This window comes from Pseudonaja textilis, chromosome 8, assembly GCF_049901715.1.
Source record: "Pseudonaja textilis isolate UNSWEBS1 chromosome 8, rPseTex1.2, whole genome shotgun sequence".
In the NCBI taxonomy this organism is placed as follows: Eukaryota; Metazoa; Chordata; class Lepidosauria; order Squamata; family Elapidae; genus Pseudonaja; species Pseudonaja textilis.
The window spans coordinates 19358436-19385998 of record NC_141997.1 but is presented as its reverse complement, the minus strand read 5'-3'; the positions used below and the strand labels follow the sequence as shown (position 1 = coordinate 19385998).

General features: G+C 39.2%; 1 protein-coding gene across 3 annotated transcripts; it reads left to right on the top strand.

The window, feature by feature from the left end:
- Positions 1 to 110: 110 nt before the first annotated feature.
- Positions 111 to 27563, top strand: CNGA3 (cyclic nucleotide gated channel subunit alpha 3). Of its 3 annotated transcripts, XM_087938453.1 has the most exons (9): positions 111 to 707; positions 1390 to 1440; positions 2542 to 2660; positions 9158 to 9289; positions 13609 to 13707; positions 14616 to 14768; positions 21502 to 21609; positions 23432 to 23538; positions 25977 to 27563. In XM_087938453.1, the coding sequence occupies exons 4-9, from the start codon at positions 9189 to 9191 to the stop codon at positions 27383 to 27385; spliced, it is 1977 nt and encodes a 658-aa protein (XP_087794579.1). In that variant the 5' UTR covers positions 111 to 707; positions 1390 to 1440; positions 2542 to 2660; positions 9158 to 9188; the 3' UTR covers positions 27386 to 27563. The 3 variants fall into 3 exon arrangements, with proteins under 3 accessions (XP_087794579.1, XP_026563253.1, XP_087794580.1); XM_026707468.2 differs by lacking the exon at positions 1390 to 1440; XM_087938454.1 differs by lacking the exon at positions 9158 to 9289 and having other exon boundaries at positions 123 to 707.

Below are 27563 nucleotides of genomic sequence, written 5' to 3'. Positions count from 1 at the left end.
GAAAAGGGTCAAACCTTTTGTAGAAACGGACTTGGCCAGCTCCTTCACTCACCCCTGGAATCTTCAGCTCTGCCCTCCAGGAAGCGGCTACAAGAGATCTGAGGCTGAGCAAGGGGGCAGAGTTGTGCTGTTGAATGTGGGAGATTTTGCTGGGCTCAGCTATGAGCCTATCCGCTGGACTCCTGAAACAGACGGAGAGAGAGGAAGGAAGGAGGACTTAAAGAACCGGAGAGAGATAAAGAGAGGGGAGGAAGATGAGGGGACGACAGCTCCCGTTGGCGCCTCTGCAATCCCCCTTGTTCCGCCTTGCGCTTCCGTTGGATGCTGTCCGTGGCCACTGGTGCTGAACCTCTTTGGATCCGAGCCCCCAAACTGGAACAAGAGACCAGCCGTTTGTTCCCTTTGCTGCTGAAAGGTAGCAGGGAGGGGCGAGTTTCCAGAGCAGCAAATTGAAGCTTTGCTCTTAAAAGGAATTGCCCGAAAGAGGAGAGGTGCACGCGTGGAGGATCGTGAATTTGGGAAGATTCGCTTTGGGATAGATCCAGGGTTGCTGTCCCACAGGGCGAGTCTGAAGGCTGTCCCCGGATTATAGCTGGCGGTTTGCTTTTTCCTGCTTTTTTTTCCCTTTTGTTTTCCGTCTTATCTCCATTGTTGCAAGAGGGTAAGACATACTGTGCCTGGAGTTAGCATCCATTGGATCAGAGCAGGTAGGAAACTTGCTGACAACTCCAGCAAAGTATTTACATTTACAAAGGAGAATCAAGGAAATGGGACATATTCACCAATCTACAGGGTTTCTTATTTATTTATTAAAACAAGGTGTCTCAGCTGCCTTGCGTACATATAGCTACAAAGAAGTATCTGCACACTGTTCAGTTACAAAGGAAAATATGACTCACCTAGTAATTGTGATTGGTGGAAAGTTCTCAGTATTTGGGCTGAGATCTGGGATGTCTGGAATGAGGAAAAAAAATGTTCCTCTAAGCATGTGCCAACTGTTCTTGAGCTCATTGCTAAATTGATACATTAAGAATCTAGGTTTGTGGGAATAACCTGGAAGGGCTTCTGTGGCATGATTGCCTTGGGGTCTGGTGTTCTCTCTAAACTATACACACAAAGAGACAATCTCCCTACAGAGAAAACTCATATACAAGCCTCTCAAACCATCCCTAAATTTCTTCAGGCATTTAAACCTTTGAGGTGGCTAGAAATGCACTCAGAGCTCAGGGCTTGACTGTTTGATCCTTGCAAAGTCCTTAACAAGATAGTCAAAGCCAAAAGCTGCTTTTCCTTTTAGCTGGTTTTAACCCATCTCTTTCTCTCCCTCTCTCCCCCCCTCTTCCATTTCTCCCTGTCTCTCTTTTTCTCTCTCCATAATGTGAAAATCAGAGAGGTTCTTCTGCAGAATTCAGAGCTCCATGACCTCTACATTCGCTCCAGGTAAGGGAGCTGTACTGGTATCTCCTCTATTTTCTCATTTATCAGCCGAAATACTTTCTGATTTTCCTTTTCCTTCTTAACCCAGTTTTGACAAACCCTTCCCCTCCCCCCCAAGATATCTATGCCCCAAGTAGCTGTACACATGCTATCATATCAGGTTTTTTTTCTGATATATTCTTTTCTCATGTTACTTTTTGATGGCACCTATTTCCGTTTCTCTGTAAATACATGAAAAATATTAGTTGCATTTGTGTTCTTTTCTGAAAAGCGGTACATGACTTCTGAGGCACGTTTAATTTTTCATGCAGAACTAGCTGGGAACAACTAACAACTAACAACTAAAACTGGCAGATGCTTCAAATTTTCTTTTTAAAAAATCTGGCACATAGAACCATAGGACCAATGAAAGTGGATTGGGTAGTTAATCTGCAATTGACAGATTCCCCTCTCCTCTCAGTCATGGATTCTTCATACTTATTTAGGATCACTTTTAGATGCATGGTCAAAAGCCTAATTTGAGAAGAGTCTTTGACTTCTGCTTTGTTTTCCATATGTAAAGAAATGGAGCCCAAACTCAGATTATTCCAATGAAGGGATGGAGCTGTATTAAGAACTGACCTTATTCAAAATAATCTCTTCTTAATTATAAAGAGCTGTGAATTCTATGGCACATCCATCCAGAGTGAGAACATTTCACAGGCACTTAAATAAAAGCCAGATGCATCAGAGCAGGACCAAATAAATGAACAGGTTGTATCTAAGGAGGAGCTATTGCTTGGCCAATTTAATAACATTTCTGGCAACATGGAAATCAGTGATTTCTGCTTATGACACATTGATCAATTTTCTATCCTGAAGGATGCTACACATTATGTTGTAATGACAGTAAAAGCCTTATTATTGCCTTCTTTTGTCAGGATCTAAAACTACAAATGGGCCAGTTTTTCTCATAGATTGTTCCTGCTCAGAGATCCAAACACCTAAACATGCCCTTTTCAAGGATATACCATTTCATTTTTCATATTTAAAGGATATGCTTTATTTTCATTTGGCTCGTCAGATTTTGCCCTCTTACCTCTCTCTCTCTCTTGCTCTCTACAGTTCTGGTGCCCTAAAAGATCCTCTTCTATAAAAATCAAATAAACATGGAGTGAGAGAAAAGGAAGCCAAGCCCCTGGACAAAGGAACATCAAACATAATATCAAATGAAGCACATGGAGGTTAGTCAGTGTATAAGAGTAAAATCCAGCTCCCTTATTTGTTCTTTAATCATGAGAAAATGGCAGTTTCAAAAATCACCATCAAATTCCTGTGAACATTCCTGGGTTCCCTGCGGAGTAGAAGAAGGCTATAAAAGTTGTGTATAAGTGGGACTCATAAGCAGTTGGGACCCTGAATGCATCGCCAGCTTATATTAAACAAATGTCTATATGTTACTGGGATTTTCAAAGATTTGTGTATATATTGCAGACAATAAGAGGCACAGGGATGCAGAGAAAGTTCTATAAGGTCATTTTTCACTGATGCATAGAGGGCTTATTATTGGTCTTTCCAATATTACTTACTTATTAAGGGGGGTACTGTAAAAGGCACTGTTTCCACTTCCACTTTTATTTGATAAATTTGGGGTGCTTGTACGAATTAATATTGCCTTAAATTTGTTTCACTTTGCTTGAAAACTCAAAAAGCTGCTGAGTCTATAGTGGGCCTGCAAACTGTATTTAGGTTGTAAAATTGACTCCTTTGGTAAGTTGCATTTAATTTGTTAAAAAAAACCCCAGCTGATTCATCTTATCTAATGAGTTGCTTCAAAGTAAAGATATTTTCCTCCTCCTTGCAACAAGAATAATCTACCTCTTAAAATCTGGACTGGTTCAAATAATGAGTGGGATGATTTACATTTCTTATTTAGGGAAAACAGAGGTTTCTTTTTCACCCAGGTTGGGTGATAATTTCCAGATCCTGCTATGGGTTTTATACTTACTCATCAATTCTGATTGGTCCACAAAGCTAACAGAACTGTTTTTGAGTAGGGTTTCATATAGATAGAGCAGATCTTCTATTTGGCAGCTTAATGGTCATGTTTAACTCCTGTAACTCCTTAATGTACTGATAAAGGAACAATCTCTCTGACTCATCTCTTACAAATTTCCATAGCTCATATTCTCCATTCTCCTTTCCATTCTGCCATATTGCTCAGATCCAACTAAAGTTTTGCCTTGGTCTTTTTTCTGTTGCTTATCTTATTCTATTCTAAAGTTCCTGCTTTTCATGCCACTACCTTTATTGCTCTGTTGCATTTGTTTGCCTTGTGTCTTTGGTGTAGTCTTCACTCTAATATTTCAAAATGCTATATTAACCCCTCCTGATCTTCAGCCAGGTAAAAGGAGGAGGTAAAAGGAGTCCCTGCAGATTTTACTCTGCTAGTGGTTGCTGAATATCGGGGGTGGTGTGGTGCTCATCTTCGCTTCAAGGCCATTGAGCCAGTACTGTCCAAACCCATTTCCAATGGGCATGTAGCCAGCATGATGTCATGGAGGCACTGTTATCTTCCCACCTATTTATCTTCTCACATTTGCATACTTTGAACTGCTAGGTGGGCAGGAGCCAGAGTGAAGATGAGAGTGTCAGGGTTCCGACGGATGCACTAATTAATCATGAGCCTCAAGCCAAGTTTCAAAAGAAATCCAATTATTTATTAGTAGCAACATGTCAGCACTTTTCTAAGTGCAGTTGGCTCTGCCCTAAGTAATTTACTGCCCACCTATGACCCTGTTTCCCCCCTTCTCCCAGGGTGTATCCTAGATCACATTCTTCAACAGAGCACTTTCGCAGGCTGTAGAAAACACGCCTCTCCGGCTGGCTCTGGTAACCTAGGACACAATCTGGAGAAAGATATGCATGGAATATGCTTTTGGTCTTAGCAACCCAACTGCTCCATCAGATCTCCCTCCTCCTTCTTATGGCAACTCGAGAGTAAGCCAGGAATGCTTTATGAGTTAACAAGGAGCTTACATCATCCTGTGGAACTCCAACCTGGGCTGCTGACCTTCCAGTTGACAAGCCCAGCATCTTAAGCTATGTCTTACCTCAATTTTCTTCCTCTGTCCTTTTTCTCAAGCTTTATTAGCCCATTTCTCTTCCTTCAAATTTCCTCATCTCATTCTCTATTTATAGATGCATAGATGGAAATACATCTATTTCATTTTCTATTTCACGTGGGTAAGATAAGATATGAAAAGATTTTAAAAAGGGAATAATTCATAAAAGTGTCATTTTAAAAAAAGAAACGTAATTACATGTCCTTTTCAAGATAAAATCTCTGACAAACCTCTTATGTCGAATTTCTATCATGACTTCTTTTTTGATGTAATATCATCCTTGGCAGACTTTTTAAAGTATATATTTCACCAATATCTGTAGTATCATGTATCTTTTAAAATGGTGGTGGTTTTGAGAAAACCCCAATCTATGCTTCCCCTTATCAGCTTTGAGTTAAAAGGATTTATGTATTAGCATGCAACTTTCACAAAATAATTGAGGGATTCAGGTTTTTGACCAGAGACAAACGTTAATGGTTTGTGGTCACAGTTCCTGTCTGAACAATGAGTTCATTCCAACAGATGATCCTAAATTATATACATATACACACACACACATATACATACACACATGCACACACACTAATAGCAAAATCTGTTAGTTTTTCCACTGTCACTATATTTCAAAATTAATCATACTGGGAGACATAGAACCATTGTAGCAGAGTCCTCTGTGTGTGCAGTTGGTTACTAAATGATCTATCAATTAGGTACTATAAGTTTGGTAGCAGAATTTGGCTCTGAAATACCTGGGCTCCAAATATTTAGTTCAAGTATTATATTTTTTATTACCATCAGTAAAAATTATATCCAGATTATAGTAACTCACTTCTTGCCAATCCAATACCTTTTGGGAATGGTGAGTGTTATAGGCCAATGCATTTGGAAGACCTGAGAATATGAAGGTAGCACTATAGATATTCTTGACAATGTCTCTTAACCTGTCCCCAAATTTTTAAAAGGCTGCAATGAAAAACAGAATTGTATATCCACGAGGCAACTGGAGTCCACCACCATGACCATTTCTGATCAGGAATGAAAGATCTTATTCTCATAACCATTTGAGGCATGTTAATCTGCTTCTCATTCCCTAGCTCTAGATTGACCCAGTCATGTGAAAACCAGCATTTCTAATACAGGCTGAGCAACTTTGCATCAAGCAACTTTGTGCACACCATTGCTGTGGTGGAATGTTGTTCAGAGTCGCAAGCGGGACGGGCTCTTTTCCAGAGAGCAAAGAGACAGTGTCGTTTGGAATATCTGGTGGGCAGGAATAGGTCAAGGAGGAACCTCACCACAACTCACAGAGCATATCTATAGTTAGTGTGTGTAGGAGTCGTGATTGTGCAGTGGTTAGAATGCAATATTGCAGGCTGACTCTGTCCACTGCCAGCAGTTTGATCCTGACTGGCTCAAGGTTGACTTAGCCTTCCATCCTTCTGAGGTTGGTAAAATGAAGATCCAGATTGTTGGGGGCAATATGCTGATTCTATAAACCGCTTAGAGCAGAGGTCTCCAAACTTGGCAACTTTAAGACTTGTGGACTTTAACTCCCAACTTCAATTCTGGGAGTTGAAGTCCACAAATGTTTAAGTTGCCAAGTTTGGATACCTCTGACTTAGAGAGTGCTGTAAACACTATGAAGCGATATATATATAAGTCTAAGTGCTTTTGCTAGGGCTATTGTTAATTGCTTTATTCCGGCAAGATTTCTAAGATTTCTATTTGTAGATGAACAACAATAAAGGAGCTATTCAGAAGTAACTCCATGTACCATTCTACTTAGTTCTTTGGGCCTGACAATTGCAGACATATTATGAAACCCTAAATGTATTGTAAGTGGTAAAAAAAAAAAAAAACAATCACTGGCTGCAGTTGGGATGTGTGAATAAGGAAGGCACACGAAAGAACAGAAGTTATCTAAGGTGATTCCAGGTTCTATTGAGAAGGCCTGAACATTTTTGGTACCACATCTGCTTTTCTTTGGGTGGATTAAGAGTTCCAGCCAAGAATTTTAAAAACATGAAGTTGATGTAAAAAGGATGACTATGTAAGGCTCAAGTGACAAGATATGAAAAACTCTGAAGATATTTAACAGGCCAGGACTGAGCTGGGAACCAGATTATTATGGAAGGATTTGGCTCCTGTTACTGACATTTTCAGGTTGTCGTCTCCATCTCCCTTCAGAGAACATAATCCTTTCATGGATTCTGTGCCTTACCTCTGTCTTCATAACAGATCAACTTTAATAGTTACTCCTTAGGGTGGTCCAAAGGCAGAAAGTGCAAACAGGTTATTTTTGTACCATTGTTAATCCTAGAAGTGACTGTGCTGAGTAGAATGATTTCTGCTCAGCGCATCATTTAAACTTATTCATTACCTCGTGACCAGCTCTTTCAAGGATAACATTGTTATGCAAAGGGATTTGCACCCATCCTCCACAGTTTTCACTAAGCTAAACACGCCATTGGCTTTAAAGGAAAGAGTTATGGGCTGCCTCCATTCAGTGATTATTCCTGACTGTTTCTAAGTATACTATTTACAGCTTGCTTTCATTTTTCTCCACAGTGGGAAGCATTACAAGTGTTTTCTGGCTAAATGGACATTGTTTTAGAATCATAGATTTGGAAAAGACCCTGGAAGGCATCTAAGTTCAATTCCTTTCTCAGGAGGAATTGAAATAACTCTAACAGATGGTCAAAGCAGTCTCTGCTAAATGCCTTCAGTGAATCACTGTTTCCCACTGTGAAATATTCACCTCCCTCAACGCTACACGCCCCCCCACCCCCCAAATCCTGCAGTTTGAGTTTGGTTTAAGTGACAGCATTTTTTTTGAGCTGGAACAAAGAGCATATATTAGTAGTGACAATTGATTTTATCTTTCTAAAAAGCCTTCCAATTCTCTCTCAAACTAATTGCTATTTATCACTTAGATGCCCATCACATATAAGGTAGGCTCAACAACATTTATATAGCTCAAAACTTCCACTCCTAAAATTATCAACATTTGGTGAATTTCAGCCTATCTTTTTAAAAATTGTGTGTGGGTGTGGTGGTCTATTCACAGATCAAATTGTGAGAGATGGCAAATGTGCAGGAAATTCCAGGTACCATACTTTTTATCTCTGATATTTGCATACTTGTGCAAATTAAAAGCTTGCTAAGCACACTTTGGTTTACTGTATGTAGGGAATGCTTCTTTATGGAAAGAAAAACAAAATGAATATTAAGAAGCATACTCATGTGTTTTTAACATGCTTGTTAGAAATGTGCTTATTTTATACATTTGCCCCCTTTCCACTTAATGTATTATAGCACTGGGTAGCACTAGATAGCACTGATGATATTACCTAGTTTGATAATGAAACGTCTGCAAGAAAATAGGCAAGCTCATAATATAACGTGATGTTAGAAGTACAGACTATGACATAATATCTTATAACGTGATGTTAGAAGTACAGACTATGACATAGAAGTACAGTGATCCACTTATTGTATATGTGTGTGTATGTTTGTGTTTTTTGCAATGTCAAATTCTTATAGACAAAAAAACCCTGAACTTTCCATCTGCCTTGAAAAATGATACCTGTGAGTCAAAGATGGATGCAGCCATATTTTCAATATTGATCCAGCCTCTAATATTCTTCTGTTGCTTCTGTTTAATTTAAGGGTTCATGTATGTCACAGTGGAAAAATAAAATGCTATAGTGGATAATTGGCTATGGTAATAAAATGTTCCTACACTTCTAACACTTTTGTTTCAATAAATATGTTACTGTATATTTCATAAGTAAATGAAAACTGAAAATAAAAAAAAACTGTAATCCTACAATGTAATCGTTACATGCCACTCTTGCTTTATCTGTAGAGTTATATGAAATTTTAAATATTTATTTGGCCTATAAACAATTCCTTGCAAACTAAAATATTCTGAAGTTTGAGGGAAACAGTGTTGACTAGGTATATTTAAGAACATGAAGTGTAGTTATAAATGATAGTCTTTTCCTCCATGAAATTGGAACAATCTTTTAAGCCATTCAAGTTGAAGATTTTTGCAGAAGCAAATGTTACAGACTGGATGAATTTTATTTGAAATTCTTCTTTTTCTTTATTCAGCTTCACTGGATCGTCGAAGTACTGTGAAAACTGAAATAATTTTTATTTATTCCCTACTATGCATAATTCTATCCACCTTATTAATGCAGTTCCCATCCAAGATGATCAAAGCTGTTAGATTTGCAGCTCAACAACAGTTAAGGTAAGGGTGTCCAACCTTGGCAACTTTAAGATCTGTGGATGTCAAGTGTTAGAATTGCTGGGTGGGGAATTCTGGGAGTCCACAAGTTTTAAAGTTGCCAAGGTTGGACACACCTGACTTAAAGGATCTGTTTCTGCCAATTGCCATCTTGAGCACTTCCACTTACGTAGAACAAAGTTTCACCAAATTCAATAACATTTACTTTTGATAAGACTTCTATAGAATTGAACAGTAAATATCTTTGAATTAAATACAATTGATTTCTAAGAAAAGATTCTTGGGAACTTTATTTTCATCTTTTTTTAAAAAGTGTCATTTTATCCTGTAGAATTTCTAATATTTTCTCCTTGTATCACAGGTATAATTTGGTGGCTGATACATTAAGCAAAATGGCTAAAGTTAACACTTATCATTCCCACCCTGCTGCCCATAGATCTTCTGGGAAGACAGTTAGTGATGACCCTGGTAGACTTGAAAATGGAATTAAGAGGTAATGGATTCAACCCATCACCATCACCATCATCATAAGAAAGGTTTCATGATTGTCCACCGCCCAACTGTCACTTGTTCGAGATGGGTGGCTATAGTAATTAAATAGATGAGTAAATAAGTAAATAAACATGTTTTTTTCTTTAAGGAGAGGAGAGGAATTTTATGGAGATTGGAAGGCAAAGAATGCAAAAAAACAAAATTCCATTCTTAAAACATATATCCATAAATACAGTTTGCCAACCATTGAAATTTAAATATGCAATCTTATGATTTACTTTCTCAGAAGCAGCCCCATAAAGTTTAACAGCAAATTCCTATCTTGCAAAGGGATTTATCATTTAGAGCTTTCTTTCCACAGGTCTCAGACTGTCTTGTTGCCTTCTTGCACATTTGTAGGCAACAGATAATTTTCCTTTTTTATTATCAACAGGAATTAAATGAGGTTAACTTTGAGAAGGCTGTTCCCGTTTACTTCTATATTTATCTCCTTCATTTAGAAGACCAGAGATTGTGCTTTCAAATAGCGTGGTCTTTTCAATTAGTTGCTTGATGGAACTGTTCTATTGGAAAGAATTAGAAACATTAGCAGGCTTTTCCTTATGCAAAAAAAGCAGTAGATAGCTAAAAAAAAACCCACCCCTTTCCCCTACCAAATTATAAAGCTATCCATCCATCTGTGAACTTGCACAAAATCATACCAGCATAACATTTGTCATCATCATTGTCACTAACCCTACATTGTCTCTGTTGTGTCCTTGTTCATCGTCTGATCTCTTTCCAAGGTAATGAAAAGGTTATGTTTGACAGATTGGGCACATCTTGAAAATTCCCTTGGACAATATCAGGAAAAATGGGGGGAAAGGCATGAGATAAAAGCAATGTCATGGAGGTAAATGCAGAGAAAAGGTATTTTATGCACATGGAAATGGAAGGCAATGGTAACGGCCATCAACGTGATTCTTTTCATGCCCCCTGTGGCTACCACGGTAAGGACTACTAAAGCTATCATTTGGAAGTGATGACAGTGAGAATTTAAAGAATATTTATTGAATGTCAGAATAAATATGATCGATCCTACCTCTCTTGATAAAAGCCCTAATTTTGTTACATTTTTTCAATTATATAGTATTTGCTACTTCAACATGCAACTGTACATATATAGCTACCATGTTATTGTGTTAGGTCGTTCTTTTCCTTCTTCCGGGGACAGTTCTAATTCGTTTTGATGGGGTTGACATATCTAGGATTACCCAAGTATGTAGAGCTGGGCCTTAGGGCTCGAAGTTCAGGCTACTCCTATTTAACATCTAGATGAAACTTCTGGATGAGGCTATCTGGGAATGTGGGGTTAAGTATTGTCAATAGTATGCTGTTGATATCCAGTTATATAGAGGTAGTTCTCAACTTACAACCATCCATTTAGTGACCAACTGAAGTTACAATGGCACTAAAAAAGTGACTTATGACAGGTCCTTGTGTTTATGGCTTTCACCTTATCCCCATGGTCAAGCGATCAAAATTTGGGGGCTTGGCAACTAGCATGTTTGAATTTATGATTGTTGCAGCATCTCAAATGTGATCTTCATCTGTGACCTTCCCATATGGCTTCCAACAAGCAAAGTAAATGGGAGAAGCTGAATTTGCTTAATCACCACATGGTTCACTTAATAACTGCAGTGATTTGCTTAACGACTTAACAGCTGCCTTGTTAGCAACAAAAATTCTGGTCCTATTTGGGTCTGAAGGCTACTTGTATCTGTATGCAGGCTGACCAAGTGATAGTGATAAGGTTTCCTCTCAGTTGCCTGGAAGCTGTGAGAGTTTGGAATAAGACAAACAGGCTTAGCTTCACCCCTGGTAAGACAAAGCGGCTATGGATTTTGCGGCCACTTGGACCTAGATATTTTTCATTGTTAACTGAGGATGGGCTTGAATTACCACAGACAGGATTGCTATTCAATTTGGGGTTTCTGAATGGCTCCTGGCTCCTACTTGACTAGCACATAGTAGTTATGCCTAGGATGGCATTTGTACTTATTCTTCTTGTGTGTCAATTGTGTCAGTCCTTGGACTGTTGGGAGGAAATCGCTTATTGCCTCTTATTCAGAGTATTTGCTGTATGTAGAACTGCCCTTGAAGCCACTTGGAAGCTATAGTTGATCCAGAATGCAGTGGCATAAAGTTGATATAGGTCCATAGCCTCTTCCCTAAATTAGTTAGATTCAATCCTCTCCCCCTTTAAAAAGCTACTGAAGACCCGTTCTTAGCCCAGGTACTAGGCAGGAGCTGGTTGGACTCATATAGGATGTAGTCTGTAGCTAGTGTATGCAATATATTATTTATTATTTTAATGATTCTCCTGTTCCTGATGATTTTAAATGCTGGTTAGCCACCCAGAGAGAGTCAGTTTGGTATAGGGGTTAAAGCCCCAGACTAGAAACAAAAACACCACGAGCTTGAATCCTGCCTTAAGCACAAAGAGAGGTAAGTGACCTTGGCCAGTTACTCTCTCTCAACCCTGGGAATGAGGCAAACCATTTTCAAAATCTTGCGAAGTAAACTGGAGGGACTTGTCCAGGCAGTTGCCAGGAATCAATGCTGATTCAAACACACAAATAAATAAAAAAAATAGCTATCCAATCAGTGAGTGTTCAATAATAGATAAATAGATGCTATGCCTCATTCAGAAATAGGTTTTTATTTATTTTGTTTTTTTCTTGTCATGTCTCATCCACTTCTTCCAAACTGTGTATACTTAGAGTTGTTAAATCAGATATAAAACCTGTTTCTTAAGGAATCCAGTCTTAGTTTCTTATCAAGAAATAAAAACCCCAGTGGAACAGCGGCTTTGCATGAACACTGTTTCAGAGTTGGAATCACATACATTTCGATGCACCATTAGCTTTGTCCACATACAAAGCAATTCAATGTTTAAGAATACAATGTATTAACCCTAATGTTTTCATATAATAAATCCATTCTCTATTTAAAGTGGGATCTATTTGAATGCACGTGCACATTTATGTATAAGTGTAGCAAAGTTGCTTTTTGTTGAAGATACCAAAATAATAAAGGGCTAACATATATCTAGATAAACTTTTCTTCTTTCCTAGGCATAACCTAGTCAAAAACTTCATCTAGAGACCTTGACTCATAATCTGCCACATTTCTGAAATGTCAGCACTTTCAGACTGTCTCTATTCCAGAAAAGAGATAATCTGAGTAGATATACTCCTCAAAGCTTGTTTTTCATTTCACATACATATTCATTCACACACGGTATTTCCACAAAAAGGACAAGCATAGTCCTAAAGATTTTAATAGTATGATATGTGGCGTTATAAAAGTCTCATATAATAGCAGATTTCAATTCACTGAATGACTTTTCAATCACTGAAATTAAACGTAATCATTTGGACTGATGAATGCATAAAAGGAAACCGGAATATAACACTAAATAGTCAGGGAAAAAATAATAATATGGGAAAGCTAGAAGTATTTGACACTTGATATAAGTTAAACAGTTCCATATTCCTACATTACTTTGATCTCACAGTAAACTATGCAGAGAAACCTACCATTACTGTTATAGATGGTGAACCTGATCTAATGAAGAAGATAAAACTGAAACAACTGAAAATATGGTAAAAGTAATGCCTGTTTCGATTTATATTTGAAACTTATATTTAACTTATATAAACGTCTGATATAAATGTCACTTGGAAGAGCAACATTTCCTTCCCTTCTGTGAATAATAGCATCTGTTGAGGTATTTGAGCCTCGGTGGTGCAGTGGTTAGAGTGCAGTACTTCAAGCTATTCTTACTGCAATTTGGCAGATCGAATCCCACCAGGCTCAAGGTTGACTCAGCCTTCCATCCTTCCGAGGTGGGTAAAATGAGGACCCAGATTGTTGGAGGCCATATGCTGACTCTGTAAACCATTTAGAGCAGGATGTAGAGCACTATAAAGTGGTATATAAGTCTAAGTGCTATTGCTATTTAGTTTTTGATTCCTCTCAGAATTTCTTCCCTTGTTTCTTTTTTTGACTGTGATCACCTGAAATGGGGCAAGTGAAAAAAATCAGACAAATACAAAGATTGCAATGTTTTTCAGGAAAGGCTTTCGGCACTGAGAAATATTGAACTTGGGCAAAAATGATTAATATATTGACTATTCTCCCTCAGTATCACTTATGACAGTAATACACTGGTGATTGATCAAAGAAAGCACATTCTTTCACAGGTGCCTGATTGGAAAAGCTTGAAGCAAGCACCCATTGAAACATGACTAAATGTCTTTCTGCTTGATTTTAAAGGACCCCCTCCCCAGGTGAGGATAGATCTTCAAAATTAGAGAGTGTCATTTCCATGGCGGAAGCAGGAGAGGACACATCTGCAGAAGGAGCAACGAATGGGTAAGCTGGATAGTGGCCTTGTAAAAGGTTATTAGGACCTTGTTTGGAAGCAAAGGTAGATAACAGTATTGTTAATGCAGTGAATTTTGTCTTCATGAAGCCAGAAATGAAAGGGATGAGCAGAAGAATAAGTTGATTTTGGTTTAAGTCGACGTGAACAAATGTTTCTCAGCTTTGGGAACTTTTAAAATGTGTTAAGTAGGGAATTATGGGAGATGAAGTCCATGCATCTTGAAGTTCCCCAAGGCTGAGGAACACTGGTCTTAGTGTGTGAATATGATGAAAGATGAGTTGCAGCAGATGGGAAATGTTTTATCTGGCTCAACTGAAGAACTTAGAGTAAGAGTGTAATTTATATATTATTGGGAAAACTTTCTTTAGCTTTTCATCAGAGCTAATTTATCACATCAAGGATGAGCAAACTCCCATTTCCCAATCTTTCTAGGAGGTGATGAGTCATGATCATGAGAACGATAAAGCTTAATGAATCTTGTCTCATTGCTGCATAAAGCGTGGCTGGGCAAAGCTTCACTAACTTCTTACAGAGCATAATATTCTCAACACTTGTGTATTGTGGCGAAAGTACTGTATATCTGGGTACAGATTTGTTGTCTGAAATGTGCAAAGTTTCTGCCTATTGGTACATACACATTCAGTGCATCAAACGAACATATCAGGGGGAAATCATCATTCTACATGCATCATCAGTCCAGTTTATGGATTTGTTCCAACTTCCACCATCCACATCTGCTCTTGGCTGGGATGATTTGACACGTTTGGAAGCCACCAGGCCGGGAAAACCAATCTATCTGTTAATGCTAGATAGCAAATGTTGATGGTCAACAGCAACAATGAAGTCGTTAATCTTGGCCCTTTGCATTGCTGGCACGTTCCCTTTTTCCTTTCAGGTCCTCAGGGTTTTTCTCATCGGTGAGAACCTGGTTCAGGAAGCATTTCCGTCGAGATGGCCAAACATCCGATTCTTCAGTTGAGGCTCAAGGGGGCGAAAACAAAGACAACAAAGCTGAGCCAAAAAAGGATGGGAAAGACGATCAGAAAAAGTAAGAGGATGCTGCTTCCATGATATTATGTATACTTTTAACAGGGCTAAGCTGCAGAAAAAGGAATAGACTTGTTTTTAGAAGAGTCAGGTTTAGTGAAGAAATCCAATATATAAACCATTTATTTACATGCACATATATACACATAGCTTTGAATACTAGCTAACGGTCTTATTCTGTTAGAATAGGAGCAATATTCTGTTGTCCTAAATCAGCCAAGTAACCAGTCCCTGTTCTCTTGGTTTTTATTCTAAGTGTCAAAAAAGAAACAAACACATTTTCATAATTGACGAACTATTCAGAAGATTATTGGTTAATTAATTACAGAAATCAGTTTTCTTAATTTATGACTAAAGGGGAAATAGTGAATGAAAGTCCCTTCTTTAAGTTGTGCAAGTTCCCATTTCATATTGTCATTCATATTTTCCATGGACCCCCCTTTTTTGAAAAAAAAAACTATAATGGGTGTTTGAGTATGTGATGTTTTCTTTTCCCTCTGGAGTTAAATATTTCTTATTAGTGTTAGATATTATGAGAGTTAGACTTTTTCCTATGAGAAGTACTTTGTGCTTCTCATATCCTATGGCTTTGCAGCGGGAGCGGATATTTCTGCTGGCTGTCTAGAAGATTTTCACAATTCAGTGGTGATGGTGAGGCTTCTTCAGTGTCCCAGTCAAATGCTTTCTATAAATAGCCAGATCTTCAACACAAAAGTGTTTGGCAGCATGTGACTAAGGTGATGTCCTGGATAATTCTGTAATGGGGCTTAACCTTGTTATTAGAGTTGTCTTCTTTATTTTTTCAGCATTATGGGAAGACTAACAATTGAACCAGTGATGGTGGCTAGAATGTATGTGTGAAGCAGAGAGGAAAAAGAGAAAGGGGGGGGGGGAGGGGAAGGGGGAGGGAGAGAGGGAGGGAGAGAGAGATATGCATGCATACACGTTCACATTTACAGTGTCCAGGAGGGTTTACTGGTTTTGCTCATTATTTTTTCCATGTGTATGTGTATTTATTGATATATCCAGTCATTTGGCCAGATTTAATATCAACTGCTTCAACACCAGCAGAAAGCAGATACAACATGGACATTTTTTTCTAGTCTTTCCTAGTTTTCACTTTGTAAATAGGCTGCTACAATTGTAAGGCAGTACCTTTGTTCCTTACTTCTGAAAACCTAAATTCCGCTAAAAATTCTCATAATGGAACAGGTGCCCTTGTAGTAAAAAACTAGCCTTTTCCTTGTTAGAGGTTGCTAATAATGCAAATTTGAAAGTTGTCACAGATTTGATAAAAAACAAACACTATACTAATGCTGGTTGCCTTGAAAGAAGCTGTAATGCTCTGCCTGTTTAGCAGGCCTTTCCTGGATCCAACTGTTCTTGTTAATTAACCTTCTATTTCTAAGCTGCTCTTGTGAGGGAATGTTTTTGAACTTTCAGTCAGTGGACAACTCAGAAGCATTCAACGATGAAATGGATTATCAGGTACCTATCAGCCAGCTTTCACATGGGATAAAGCCAGCACTTGTTATTCTTAAAATAACTGTATTAGATTAAACCTCTCTGGTTTCAGTTGTATATTAATCTTTAAAATCTTCTGAATTAATGCATGCATATGAATCCAAACCATTTTGGCTTTTTTTACATATTCCACCAAGCATGGTATTAAAGTCCTCTCTTCCTTTATACATTTTAGGCATATTTTTCTGGTGACGAATACCAAAAGTATATCATTTTATAAAAAAATATCTGTAAGATTATAACAATGTAAATTTCAAACCTTTCACCCACATCTTTCACTGTTTAATTTTTAGTAAAAGTTTATAAATTTTATCAATAACATGTTACTCATTTGCACATGTGCATGTTTGTGATTAATTAACATTTGTCTTGTTGGAATTATCATTTGTCTTGTTGGAACTTGGCTGGAGATAGCCTGAAGAACCATTTTTGTTGGCTTTTGATACCACTGATCATAATACGTTTTTGTTCTGACCCAAACCTTGTTCCAAGGAAACAAACATGAAACAGAAGTAACAGAAAAACCTTTTAATAAATCTTTACAAATTCCGTTCCTTCACGGTTAAAGGCTGTTTCAAATTAATTATCTCTGATAAGAACAAACCTTGCCAAGATGGTGCAAGGCTGCTAAGAACATTAAATAAAGTTATTAAGAAATATTTCAAACACAAAGAGTCTCCAAACACCAACCAAGATATTCCAAATGTCCACAAGGCTTGAGTGCAAAAACTTCTTTGCTTCCTGCAAAGAACTTCAGTTTCTCAGCTGGCTTTTATCTTTTGAGGGAGGGGCCATTACCTTGCAGCCTTACTCCCAAGTCGCCTGTGCTGCTGCAGCTGCTCTTTCCTTCAAGCAGCCCTGCGTGCACGTGCACTTGGCACAGGCTCCTTGGGGACCTCTTCATCACTGCTGCCAGCCTCCACAATCTCCGAAGGCAGAATTCCACTCCCTGATGGTCCTGGCCTCATCCCTACATCACACACAGGTCCCTCACCTGACTCCTCACTCTCCGAGACCTCAGCCGTCCGCATCTGCTGCCAATAAACCATAACAGCTTTTGAACCTCTGATGAAGGTTGGATATTGGAAGTACTTCCTAAGGGAGTGGTTCCAGGAATGTGGAGTGATTAAGCAAGCAGCTGGCTGCAGGTCTCACTATTTTCCCTCTTGTCTTTTAATAACTCCATGAAACTGCAGGGACAAGTCATCATTCATTGGTTTGGTGGGGCGGACAGTGTCATGTATGCTGTTGATACTCAGATGTTCGTCATCATCACAGGCTGAGCAGGAGGTCTTGTCAACATCTTGTCCTGCGGTGTAGAGGCTGTTAGGATATTAATCAGGCAAAATGGCTGAGAATGACTCCCTGCATGATAGAATTGCAATTTGTCCACTGAGGTGTCTTAAACATTGACTGTCAAAAAGCAGGTCTAAAACTTGGAGGTTTTCCTCCTTAATGGCCAGGCGGAGATCAAGGTCTTTGCCACCAATGGTACATATATATTAGATACTAGCTCTATACCTGGGCTTCACTACGGAACTATGTGATCAGTCTTAGTTTTTGGGGAGGAAAATAAGGGGGAAAAAATTCTGCCTCTGCCTGCCAGCTTCCATTGGAATTCATCTGGCTAGCATCCTGTCAGTGTGTGAGAGAGTTGGGAGCTGTTTGGAAACTGAAGCAGTATTTGCTGTGTGAGCAAGAAGGAGACAGCAAGGAGCCTGGGCGTGGCTTAGCTCAACTGTTCTTTACTAAAGCTGGTTGCTGCTGTGAAACTAAAACTGAAACTGAAACTCTTCTCCTCTGCTTGTGTTTTGCATTTGGAACAGATTTCTTTTCAGGTGGCGAGTGGGAGTAGAACTCCTTAGCATCAGAGCTTGTTAATAATAATAATAATAATAATGGTAATAATGGTAATAATATAGGAAATATGAATGCTCTGATGGTCATTTCAAAAAATCCTTTCTTAGTGAGCACCTAGAAGCCAAGAACACCTAGAAGCCATACATGCCAAATTTCAAGTTTGTAGGCCTTACGATTCTAGAGATTTTGTGATGATGTATGAGTGGTATTTCTTTTAGATGATCCTCCCTGGGGCAAAGGACTCTTTGAAGCAGCAACTCACCTTGCTTTGGGGTCTTCAATGACTTCATTTTTGCTTTCAGGTGCAATTCAAAGTGCTGGTCATTTTAGGTAGTCCTCAACTTACTACAGTTTGTTTAGTGTCCGTTTGAAGTTACAATGTCACCAGTGATAGATTATAATTTTTTACTACCGGTTCTGTGGGCATGGCTTGGTGGGCGTGGCAGAGGAAGGATACTGTAAAATCTCCAGTCAGAGGTGGTATTTGCCGGTTCTCCGAACTACTCAAAATTTTCGCTACCAGTTCTCCAGAACTAGTCAGAACCTGCTGAATACCACCTCTGAATGTCACTGAAAAATGTAGCTTATGACCATTTTTCACACTTAATGTCAGGGCTCCAACAAATCCACCCTCATCCAAATCAAAAGTCTCCAGCCGCATCTCAGAGAAAAGCAAATTGATTTATTAGGAGTGGCCATGTTGGCGTAAGCTGGATGCAGCCGATACTAAATCACATCATACATTTCTCCCTTGACCCTGGTCTTTCCCCCACCCTCTGGAAGTGACTTCTCCAATGGACACACCCATCTCCAAGAATCATCCATCATGCTCTCCAATAACCTCCTTATGCTCCGACAACTTTGGGCTGCTGAGGTGATTATCTAGGCCAAGGGTGTCCAGCCTTGGCAACTTTAAGACTTGTGGACTTCAACTCCCAGAATTCCTCAGCCAGCAAAGCTTAAAGTTGCCAAGGTTGGACACCCCTGGCCTAGGCATTTCAAGAATGCCTTGTTTTCCCCCACTCCCTTTTTCTGGCAGCTAAAAAGCCCAAAGGAGTATCTTTTTAGTTGACACTTAGGACCATTGCAGCATCCCCGTTGTCATGCGATCAAAATTCAGACGCTTGGCAACCGTTTTATATTTGTGCAGTGTCCCAGGTCATGTGATCACCTTTTGCAACTTTTTGACAAGCAAAGTTGATGGGGAAGCCAGGTTCACTTAACAGCCACATTAACTAATTTAACAACTGCAGCCATTCACCTAACAGTAGTGACCAAAAAGGTCATAAAATGGACCAAAATCCACTTAACCACTGTCTCGCTTAGCAACAGAAATTTGAGGCTCGGTTGCGGTTGTAAGTCGAGTGTCAATTTCGGGCTTGACAGCTTTCCAAAATAAAAGGAATCTTTTTTGAAAGACAGACTTTGCACTTTTCTTCTTAAATGGATTTCATCACTTGGAAACTTGACCCTGAGGACTACCTGCACCTAGAAAGCCTTACTTGGCTTGGCACTGAAACACTTGCAGGAGTTTCTCCCCGCATTGGAATTGACCTGCCTGCATTTTGTATCCTGAAAGAAGCTGCCACTGATCCTCCTTTCTGTGATACAGATAGTGCTGACACCTGCAATTGCTGCTTTAATGGCGCCACTGCTTTATGCTACGATGGAGTCACCTCCCAGTCAAAATCAGGCTGGTGCAGATGGCTTTTATCTTCCTGGGAATTGTTGAAGGCTTATAATGAGTCATAGGATTCTCAAGATTTTATCTTGACAGTTTTATCTTTTAATGCTTTTTTTTTTTTACTTTTCATCATCTTATTGGGGATGGCCTGATTTTTCACTACGTTGTCCTTTGTTTACTCTTAATAACTATGAGCTGCCAAGAGTCTGAGAGATTGCAGTGGGTGAAAATATGATTCATAAGTGGGTGAATGAATGGATGGATGGATGGATGAATGGATGGGTGGATGATGGGTGGATGATGGGTGGGTGCTGCAATGGGAACTTATTAAAGTTTGTCTCTTGTTTGTGTAAAGCATTTTTGCAGGGATCTTGGTAGAATATTGGATTAAAGGACCGAGAGGGCTGTTCTCAAGTCAGAGTGATCCATTGGACCATCAGTATTTGCCCTAATCACTGCTTTTTAGATTTTTAGATAGCAAACTCATGGAAACAGGGCATTTGGGTCTGTCCTGGGCCCAGAAAGGCAGGACACCAACCAAGTTAGTTCTATCATGGATTAGGGAGGACTCAGACAACTGGAATTCAAAGCTGTTCCGTATATTATTGAAGCCCTAGTTGTAGTGATTGAAAAGATAAATTTGCCACTTTCAATTTAAAAATGTTTATTGATTGAATGGTCAATACCAGCTGTAAAGGATTTCTTTCCTAGCTGCAGACATCTGTTTTTGGTCCTTAAAAGCAATTATGAAACATAAAATATTTGAGGGGCTTTAGGTGCTCTCCTAGCTTGGTTGTTTTCCTGTTACCCAAACTAAGTAACTAACAACAGTGCTAGTGACAATGTTACCTAGTTTGGATTATGAAATGCTTGAAAGAAAATGTGATGGGCATGGCACAAAGGCAACACAGTTGGATAATCAATAAGAGTCCCTTTAATAGCTCCAACTTTGCCCACAGTGTCCAGGTTATCTTCTGGGCTGGAGAAAAACTCTCCCAGGAACAGCTTTTGGCTACAGGGAATCAAGTCCAAAATATGGTCAACAAAAACTGTAACTCTAAGTCCAATCAAGACAAACTGAGGAAATTAGTTTGGCAGGGCAGGAGCAAGAATTCCAGGCGTGAAGGCACAGCAAAACTCAACATGGTTGGAAATACGCCAAGAACACAGATAAGCAAAGACAACACAAGATAAATTCACGTTTGCTCCCAGCAGCTGCTGCAGTCAGCATTCAGTTCTTTTAAACTTTCATTCCCAGGTGTGGCTAATGAAAGGAATCAGGGCCCTTTCCTCCCCCGTAAGCCATGCAACCCATGCTGCTTTCTTCTCTGTTCCTCCTTGCATGCCCTAGGATAAAGAGGGGGTGGGCCTGGGTCTTCCTCTGAACTCCCTCCCCCTTGTTCTATCTCTCCCCTGCTCTGTCCAGCTGGACTCTGCCCTTCCACAGCCAACGGATCGACACTCTCACTCCCTGTTAGCTGTTTGTCTTCCTCCTCGGATTCAGACTCTGACAGGAGCATGACAGAAAACAACCAAAATCAGAGACCACCAACGACCTCTCATTTCAGTCCTGAGCTACAAATGTTCTCCTTTATTGCTATATAAAATATTTCTTTGATGAGAGTTCTTCATGAGCCCATAAACCTCCTTTTTTTTTCATTTCCAGAGAAAAGAAAGAAATCTTTGTGATAGATCCTTCAAGCAACCTGTATTATAGGTGGTTGGGAATCATTGCAGCACCAGTATTCTATAACTTCTGCCTATTGGTATGTAGGTAAGGATGATTTTTAATGCACCTCTGTGCTGTTACTGGTATTTTTTGTCACCGGCATCTGGGATGATGGTCGTGATTTTAAAAAGTTAAGATTGTAGCTAGAAATCAAAGCTCTGCAGTTATTTACACGTGTTACATATATGATTTACCTGAAAAGAGAAGGGGCTTCAATTGTACACTTCCCGCCAGCTTCTAGTTCTGAAATTTAATCTGTCTGTCTGTCCCTCACAAAGTGTTTATTTGCATCAGCTCCTTTTCAGGCCATCACGTAATGAAACAATACTACAGCAAGGGAGGTTGTGTATGCTTAAAAAATAGTTTGACAGGGATACTGTGGGCTTTCTGAGAACACAACCTTTCTCACTAAAACCTGCATAATATAGAACTGAAACAAGAGGATGTGAGCGAATTGCTCTGAAGATAGGCCGACTTAGTGATTATTTAATATTTCAGTAATCAGCTAAAGACAGTCTTTGATCAGACTCACACAAACAACAGCTCTTTGGTTTGTTTTTGCCCCAATGGACTCAATTCTCACAAACTAAGCAAGAAACTAAGAACTGCAAAAACACAACAGTCAGATTCACACTGCATGCTTAGCCAACCAACCAAATAATATACAAATCTCTGTCTAGCTAACTGTTCATTCTGAGCACAAGAAGACAATGGTTTGGATTCCTTGTTCAATTATGTTCATGTATTTGATCCATACAAAGTGACTCAGAAAATACCATTTTTGTAGCAGCCTGTAGGTGCCACCTGGTGGAGTCATTTGTCAACCAGTAACAGCTATATTCCTTATATGGCTAACACACTCTGCGTTGGTTTTTTCATTCAGTAACAGGACTGCAGTGTTTGTTCACTGCCCAGAGTCCCCGTGATGAAGGGCAGACATACAAATATAAATACATAAATAAATGCCACCAGGAGTCATTTAAAAGTAAATCAGCAAATGCATTCATAAAGATAGAGAGAAATGGCAGCTTGCTTTTTTTAAAAATGGCCATCTTGTTGGCAATGCCAAACCTTTCAAACGGATGTCTATTCAGATTATCAGATTTCCAGGTCATTGTTGTCCCCCAAGGTGATTTTTCAAAGGGTAACTAACTGGACTTTGTTGCTGCTTGAAGATGTTTAGCTTTTCACCCAAGAAGCTTCTTCAGTTCTGAAGCTTCTTAGATGAAGAGTAAAAATGTCTTCAAGCAAAAACAAAGAAAGTCCAGCTGCCTTTTGAAAAAACGCCTTTGGGATTTGCAAATTGATATTTTCAATACAAATATTAACAAAGACATTGTTAGCTGAAGGCATGGGAGCCAATGATTTTGTGGTTACAGGACTTGGTGCTTACTTAGTTTTCAATCCTGCTAGGCTTTATTGTTTTTTAAAAAGAGTGTTTTATTTATAAATACGGTAAGCAAATGAGAGGTTGATCTGCTGCAAAATCAGCGACTGGGTTGGAGGTGTGTTATTAAGGTTCATTAATTGTGGGGAGATGCAGTCCAGGAAATTGTTTAGAAGCGTGCACCAGCAGAGAAAATAGAGCGATAGGGAATATTTCAGGCCGCTATGTGCAGAGACAGGAAACTATCTCATCAGTTGTTCTTTGGTAAACAAACGTTTTCTGATTGGCCACATCTATCACAAAAGTTATTTTCTAATTAGGCAAATCGTATTGTGAGAATACCCAATCACGTCATATTCTAAGCATTCTAAATGTGCCCCAGTCCTCCAAATTTGCCTATTATTTGCAAGAACCATGTGATTATTGTATCGTATTTGTTTGTTTCTATTTGTCTCTGACCAGATCCTCTGGTTTATCTAGGGCCTGCTTTGATGAGCTTCAGACGAATCATCTTGCACTTTGGCTGTTCTTGGATTATTCCTCTGATGTTATCTACTTCATGGACACATTTGTCAAATTCAGGACAGGTGCGCAATTGTCCACCGGGGGGGCTACACACATCAATTAATTTCTTAAGAACATTCACCACATGGAGTGAAGTCACCAAGTTTATCAGAAACCTTCCTCTCCTTTAGCTTGACCTGAGAATCGCTCACCTCCAAAATTCCAATACTGCAGGGTAGATATTGGAGAAATGGTTACTACAAAGCAGTGCCTATGAGTAATTCTCTTTTCCTTACTCCGCCCTCCCCCTGCAAATGTAGCCTTTAGTCCAGGTTTAGTGCCAATAATGCCAATAGGCATACAGGATAAAACCTCTGTTGTAGGGAGATTGACTAAGGAGTTGAATATATTGTATACAGAAGATTGAAAGGCTATTTCGATGATTAACATTTAACCAATTCTGTCATCTTCACTGTATGAGGAAGAGGAGGGTACATTTTAAGGCAGGGGTCTCCAACCTTGGCAACTTTAAGGCTTGTGGACTTCAACTCCCAGAATTCCTCAGCCAGCTGACTGAGGAATTCTGGGAGTTGCAGTCCACAAGCCTTAAAGTTGCCAAGGTTGGAGACTCCTGTTTTAAGGCAATAAGAACCGAGAAACATTTGTGAACTTACTTCTGAGAAAGGAATGACTCTGAAGTCCCCCTAACAACCCGTATTGGGTGGCACGGCATAAAGCAGATCAGAGAGAGGGGAAATTAATTTTGCAGTCTTCCCCATCCTCCATGAACTCCTGGAGGCATTATCAATCCCTTCTTCTCAGTGAATGAAAGCACAGACTAGCCCTTCTTTCTCTGACCCAGTCTAATTTCTTATCTATTATTAAATCTTTCTCTATTCCCCAATCATCCCCCTGTCACCTAGAGGGTAGCTTTTCAATCCCCCTTTTCATTTTCTCTCCCCTTCCCACTGAATTTCTGCCTCCTTAATTCTCCCCATTTGCATCCCTTGGGGTATCCAAAGACAAGAATCTCCTAAGGACCATAGGTGGGACTTGCCTGGCTGTCCATGCAGAGTGATGTCAAAATAATCAGGATGGCAGTCGCAAGTCCATTCAAAGTCCCACATTTGTCCTATCCACAAGGAGCAAGGTTCAATTGTGCCATCTTGACTTTTTGACACAATCCTCTCTTTCCCCAAAGATGTTTTCCCTTTCCCTAATAACTTTTTGCAAATGTGGCGTTCCATTTCTAGCTCTTTGGGTGACTTGCAGTGCTGGTAAAAGGCTATTTCTCCAATGACTTCTACTTTTGCCTTCATTGTTTTTGTATTCATTTTCTGCTTTTCCTTGTTTTCCTTGCTCTTTAGTAAAATCTAACCCGGTTCTTTAATTCAGAAATCTTGCTTGCATGCTAAACCATCCCTACATAACACATCATAGCATCCCTAGGATTTCATTCCCTAATTTGCAAAAAAACAAAACAAAACAAAAAAGCAACCCTCTATTTTATGGAATGGGAATTCAAAGGGCAAAATGGGTAATTTTAAGTGTTGTATAAATTTAAGACTTTTCACCCCTTAAAACACTTGAACTCCATTCTTCACAAAGTTTCTGGCTCCAATTTAAAGAGCAGCCTTGACACACTAGACAATTGCCTGGGGTCACCCCCCAGATAACAAAATTTGTGTATTTGGGAGTTAGAGCAAGCAAACTTATTATTAGGAAACTGTTTTTTGAAAGGGGAGAGATTTTAGATTGATTGGAAGATTGCAGTCTGTCCGTCCCTCCCGTCCCCCGCCATAGCCAAAACTTTCTTGGCAAGTCATAAAATACAGATTAAACTAATAATGTAATAAAAAGAGAACAGTAGCAGCTTCTATGTCTGTAGAGATTCTCAGTCATCCAGGTCATGCTTGTCCTAAAAGTGTTTTTTTCAGGAGACAACTGGACTTCCTTGTTTTTTTCCTTTTTCTTTGAACATTGAATTTGAACATTTTTTTCTTTGAACTGCCTGAAAGGTGACCCTGAAGACATAAATAAATCTCCAAGTGCAAGGAATATAAATCGTTCCATTCCCCACTATTCTGTCAGAGCTGAAGAAGCTTCTTGGATGAGAAGCGAAACGTGTTCAAAAGAAAAAAACAAAACAGAAAGTCCAGTTGCCTCCTGAAAAAAGCACCTTTAGGATAGCAGCTTTTACATGAACTGAAAACTGTTCAACATAGACGTACAACTGACAGCAAAAGCCAATGATAACATATGTCCTAAACAGGGCTAAAGTATATTTTAATGTGAAAAAATGGAGTTTGCTTTCTTTGATGATATCCTTTATAAGGCACAGCCCTTTATGCTCTTTTCAGCATATAAATGAGTAAAACAGGAGGGTACCTCAGAGAAGATGAAATGAAAGGTCACTGCAATATATTTTGCACTTGCAAGTTAGTATGGAAAGCTTTATGATTTAGGCATTTCTGCTCAAGACATTCCTTGCCTTTTTTCTTCTTCTTTATGCTACTTTAAGGTTTCCTTGAACAAGGACTACTAGTTAAAGATGAAAAGAAATTAAAAGAATTTTATAAAGGAACTTTGCAGTTCAAGTTGGACGTGTTGTCCCTCTTCCCAACTGATTTAGGGTTTATACACTTTGGACTGAACTATCCTGAGCTGAGATTTAACCGGTTGCTAAGACTTCCCCGGCTATTTGAATTTTTTGATCGTACTGAAACAAGAACAAACTATCCAAATATATTTCGTATTGGGAACCTTGTCTTGTACATTCTCATTATTATTCACTGGAATGCATGTATATATTTCGCCATTTCCAAACTAATTGGATTTGGAACTGACACTTGGGTTTATCCCAATATCTCCCATCCAGAATATGGACGACTGTCCAGAAAGTATATTTACAGCTTATACTGGTCAACTCTGACATTGACAACTATTGGAGAAACTCCACCTCCAGTAAAAGACGAAGAGTACCTGTTTGTGGTCATGGACTTTTTAGTGGGTGTGCTTATCTTTGCTACCATCGTGGGTAATGTAGGCTCCATGATTTCTAACATGAATGCCTCTAGGACAGAGTTCCAGGCCAAGGTTGACTCCATCAAGCAATACTTGCAGTTTCGAAAGGTCACCAAAGATTTGGAAGCAAGAGTGATTAAATGGTTTGATTATCTGTGGACCAATAAGAAAACAGTAGAAGAAACAAAAGTCCTCAAATACCTCCCTGATAAGCTGAAGGCCGAGATTGCCATAAATGTCCACATGGATACACTAAGGAAAGTGCGGATCTTCCAAGATTGTGAAGCTGGACTCCTGATTGAGTTGGTATTGAAATTAAAGCCTACTGTTTTCAGTCCTGGAGACTACATATGCAAAAAAGGTGATATTGGAAGAGAGATGTATATTATTAAAGAAGGGAAACTGGCTGTCGTGGCAGATGATGGGGTGACGCAATTTGTGGTTCTAAGTGATGGCAGTTACTTTGGAGAAATCAGCATCTTGAACATCAAAGGCAGCAAAGCTGGCAACAGGAGAACTGCAAATATCAGAAGCATAGGTTACTCTGATCTATTCTGTTTGTCTAAGGATGACCTGATGGAAGCTCTCACTGAATATCCTGAAGCCAAAAAGGCACTAGAAGAAAAAGGACGGCAAATTTTGTTGAAAGATAACTTGATTGATGAGGAGGCAGCTAGAGCAGGAGCTGACCCAAGAGACCTGGAAGAGAAAGTAGATAAACTTGAACAAGCTATGGATGTTCTTCAGACAAGGTTTGCTAGACTTTTAGCAGAGTACACTGCCTCACAGTCTAAACTCAAGCAGAGACTTGTAGAAGTTGAGACCAAAGTGAAGAAGTCTGGAAATGATGCTTTGTTAGATGTACCAGATGAAGCTGGAAAACCAGAAGAACAGAAAAAGAATTAAGTATGTATGGTCATCTTCATTTAGCACAGAACTATTGCATCCTAAAATATGAACACAACTTGCCAATATGTGAACAGGATTGTTTTTTTTTAAATCATCATCTGGAACCAGCAAGTTTGTATAGTTTTTAATTGAAGCAATTGTCTTCTAAATAGTAAAAGCTGAACTTTTAAAAATC

Excerpts from the sequence above, each read along its gene's own strand:
- CNGA3 (XM_026707468.2), top strand. The coding sequence starts at position 9,189 with ATGGCTAAAGTTAACACTTATCATTCCCACCCTGCTGCCCATAGATCT. Across the intron at positions 9,290-13,608 it reads CTTGAAAATGGAATTAAGAG|GACCCCCTCCCCAGGTGAGG; the intron begins GTAATGGATTCA and ends TTGATTTTAAAG. Across the intron at positions 13,708-14,615 it reads GCAGAAGGAGCAACGAATGG|GTCCTCAGGGTTTTTCTCAT; the intron begins GTAAGCTGGATA and ends TTTTCCTTTCAG.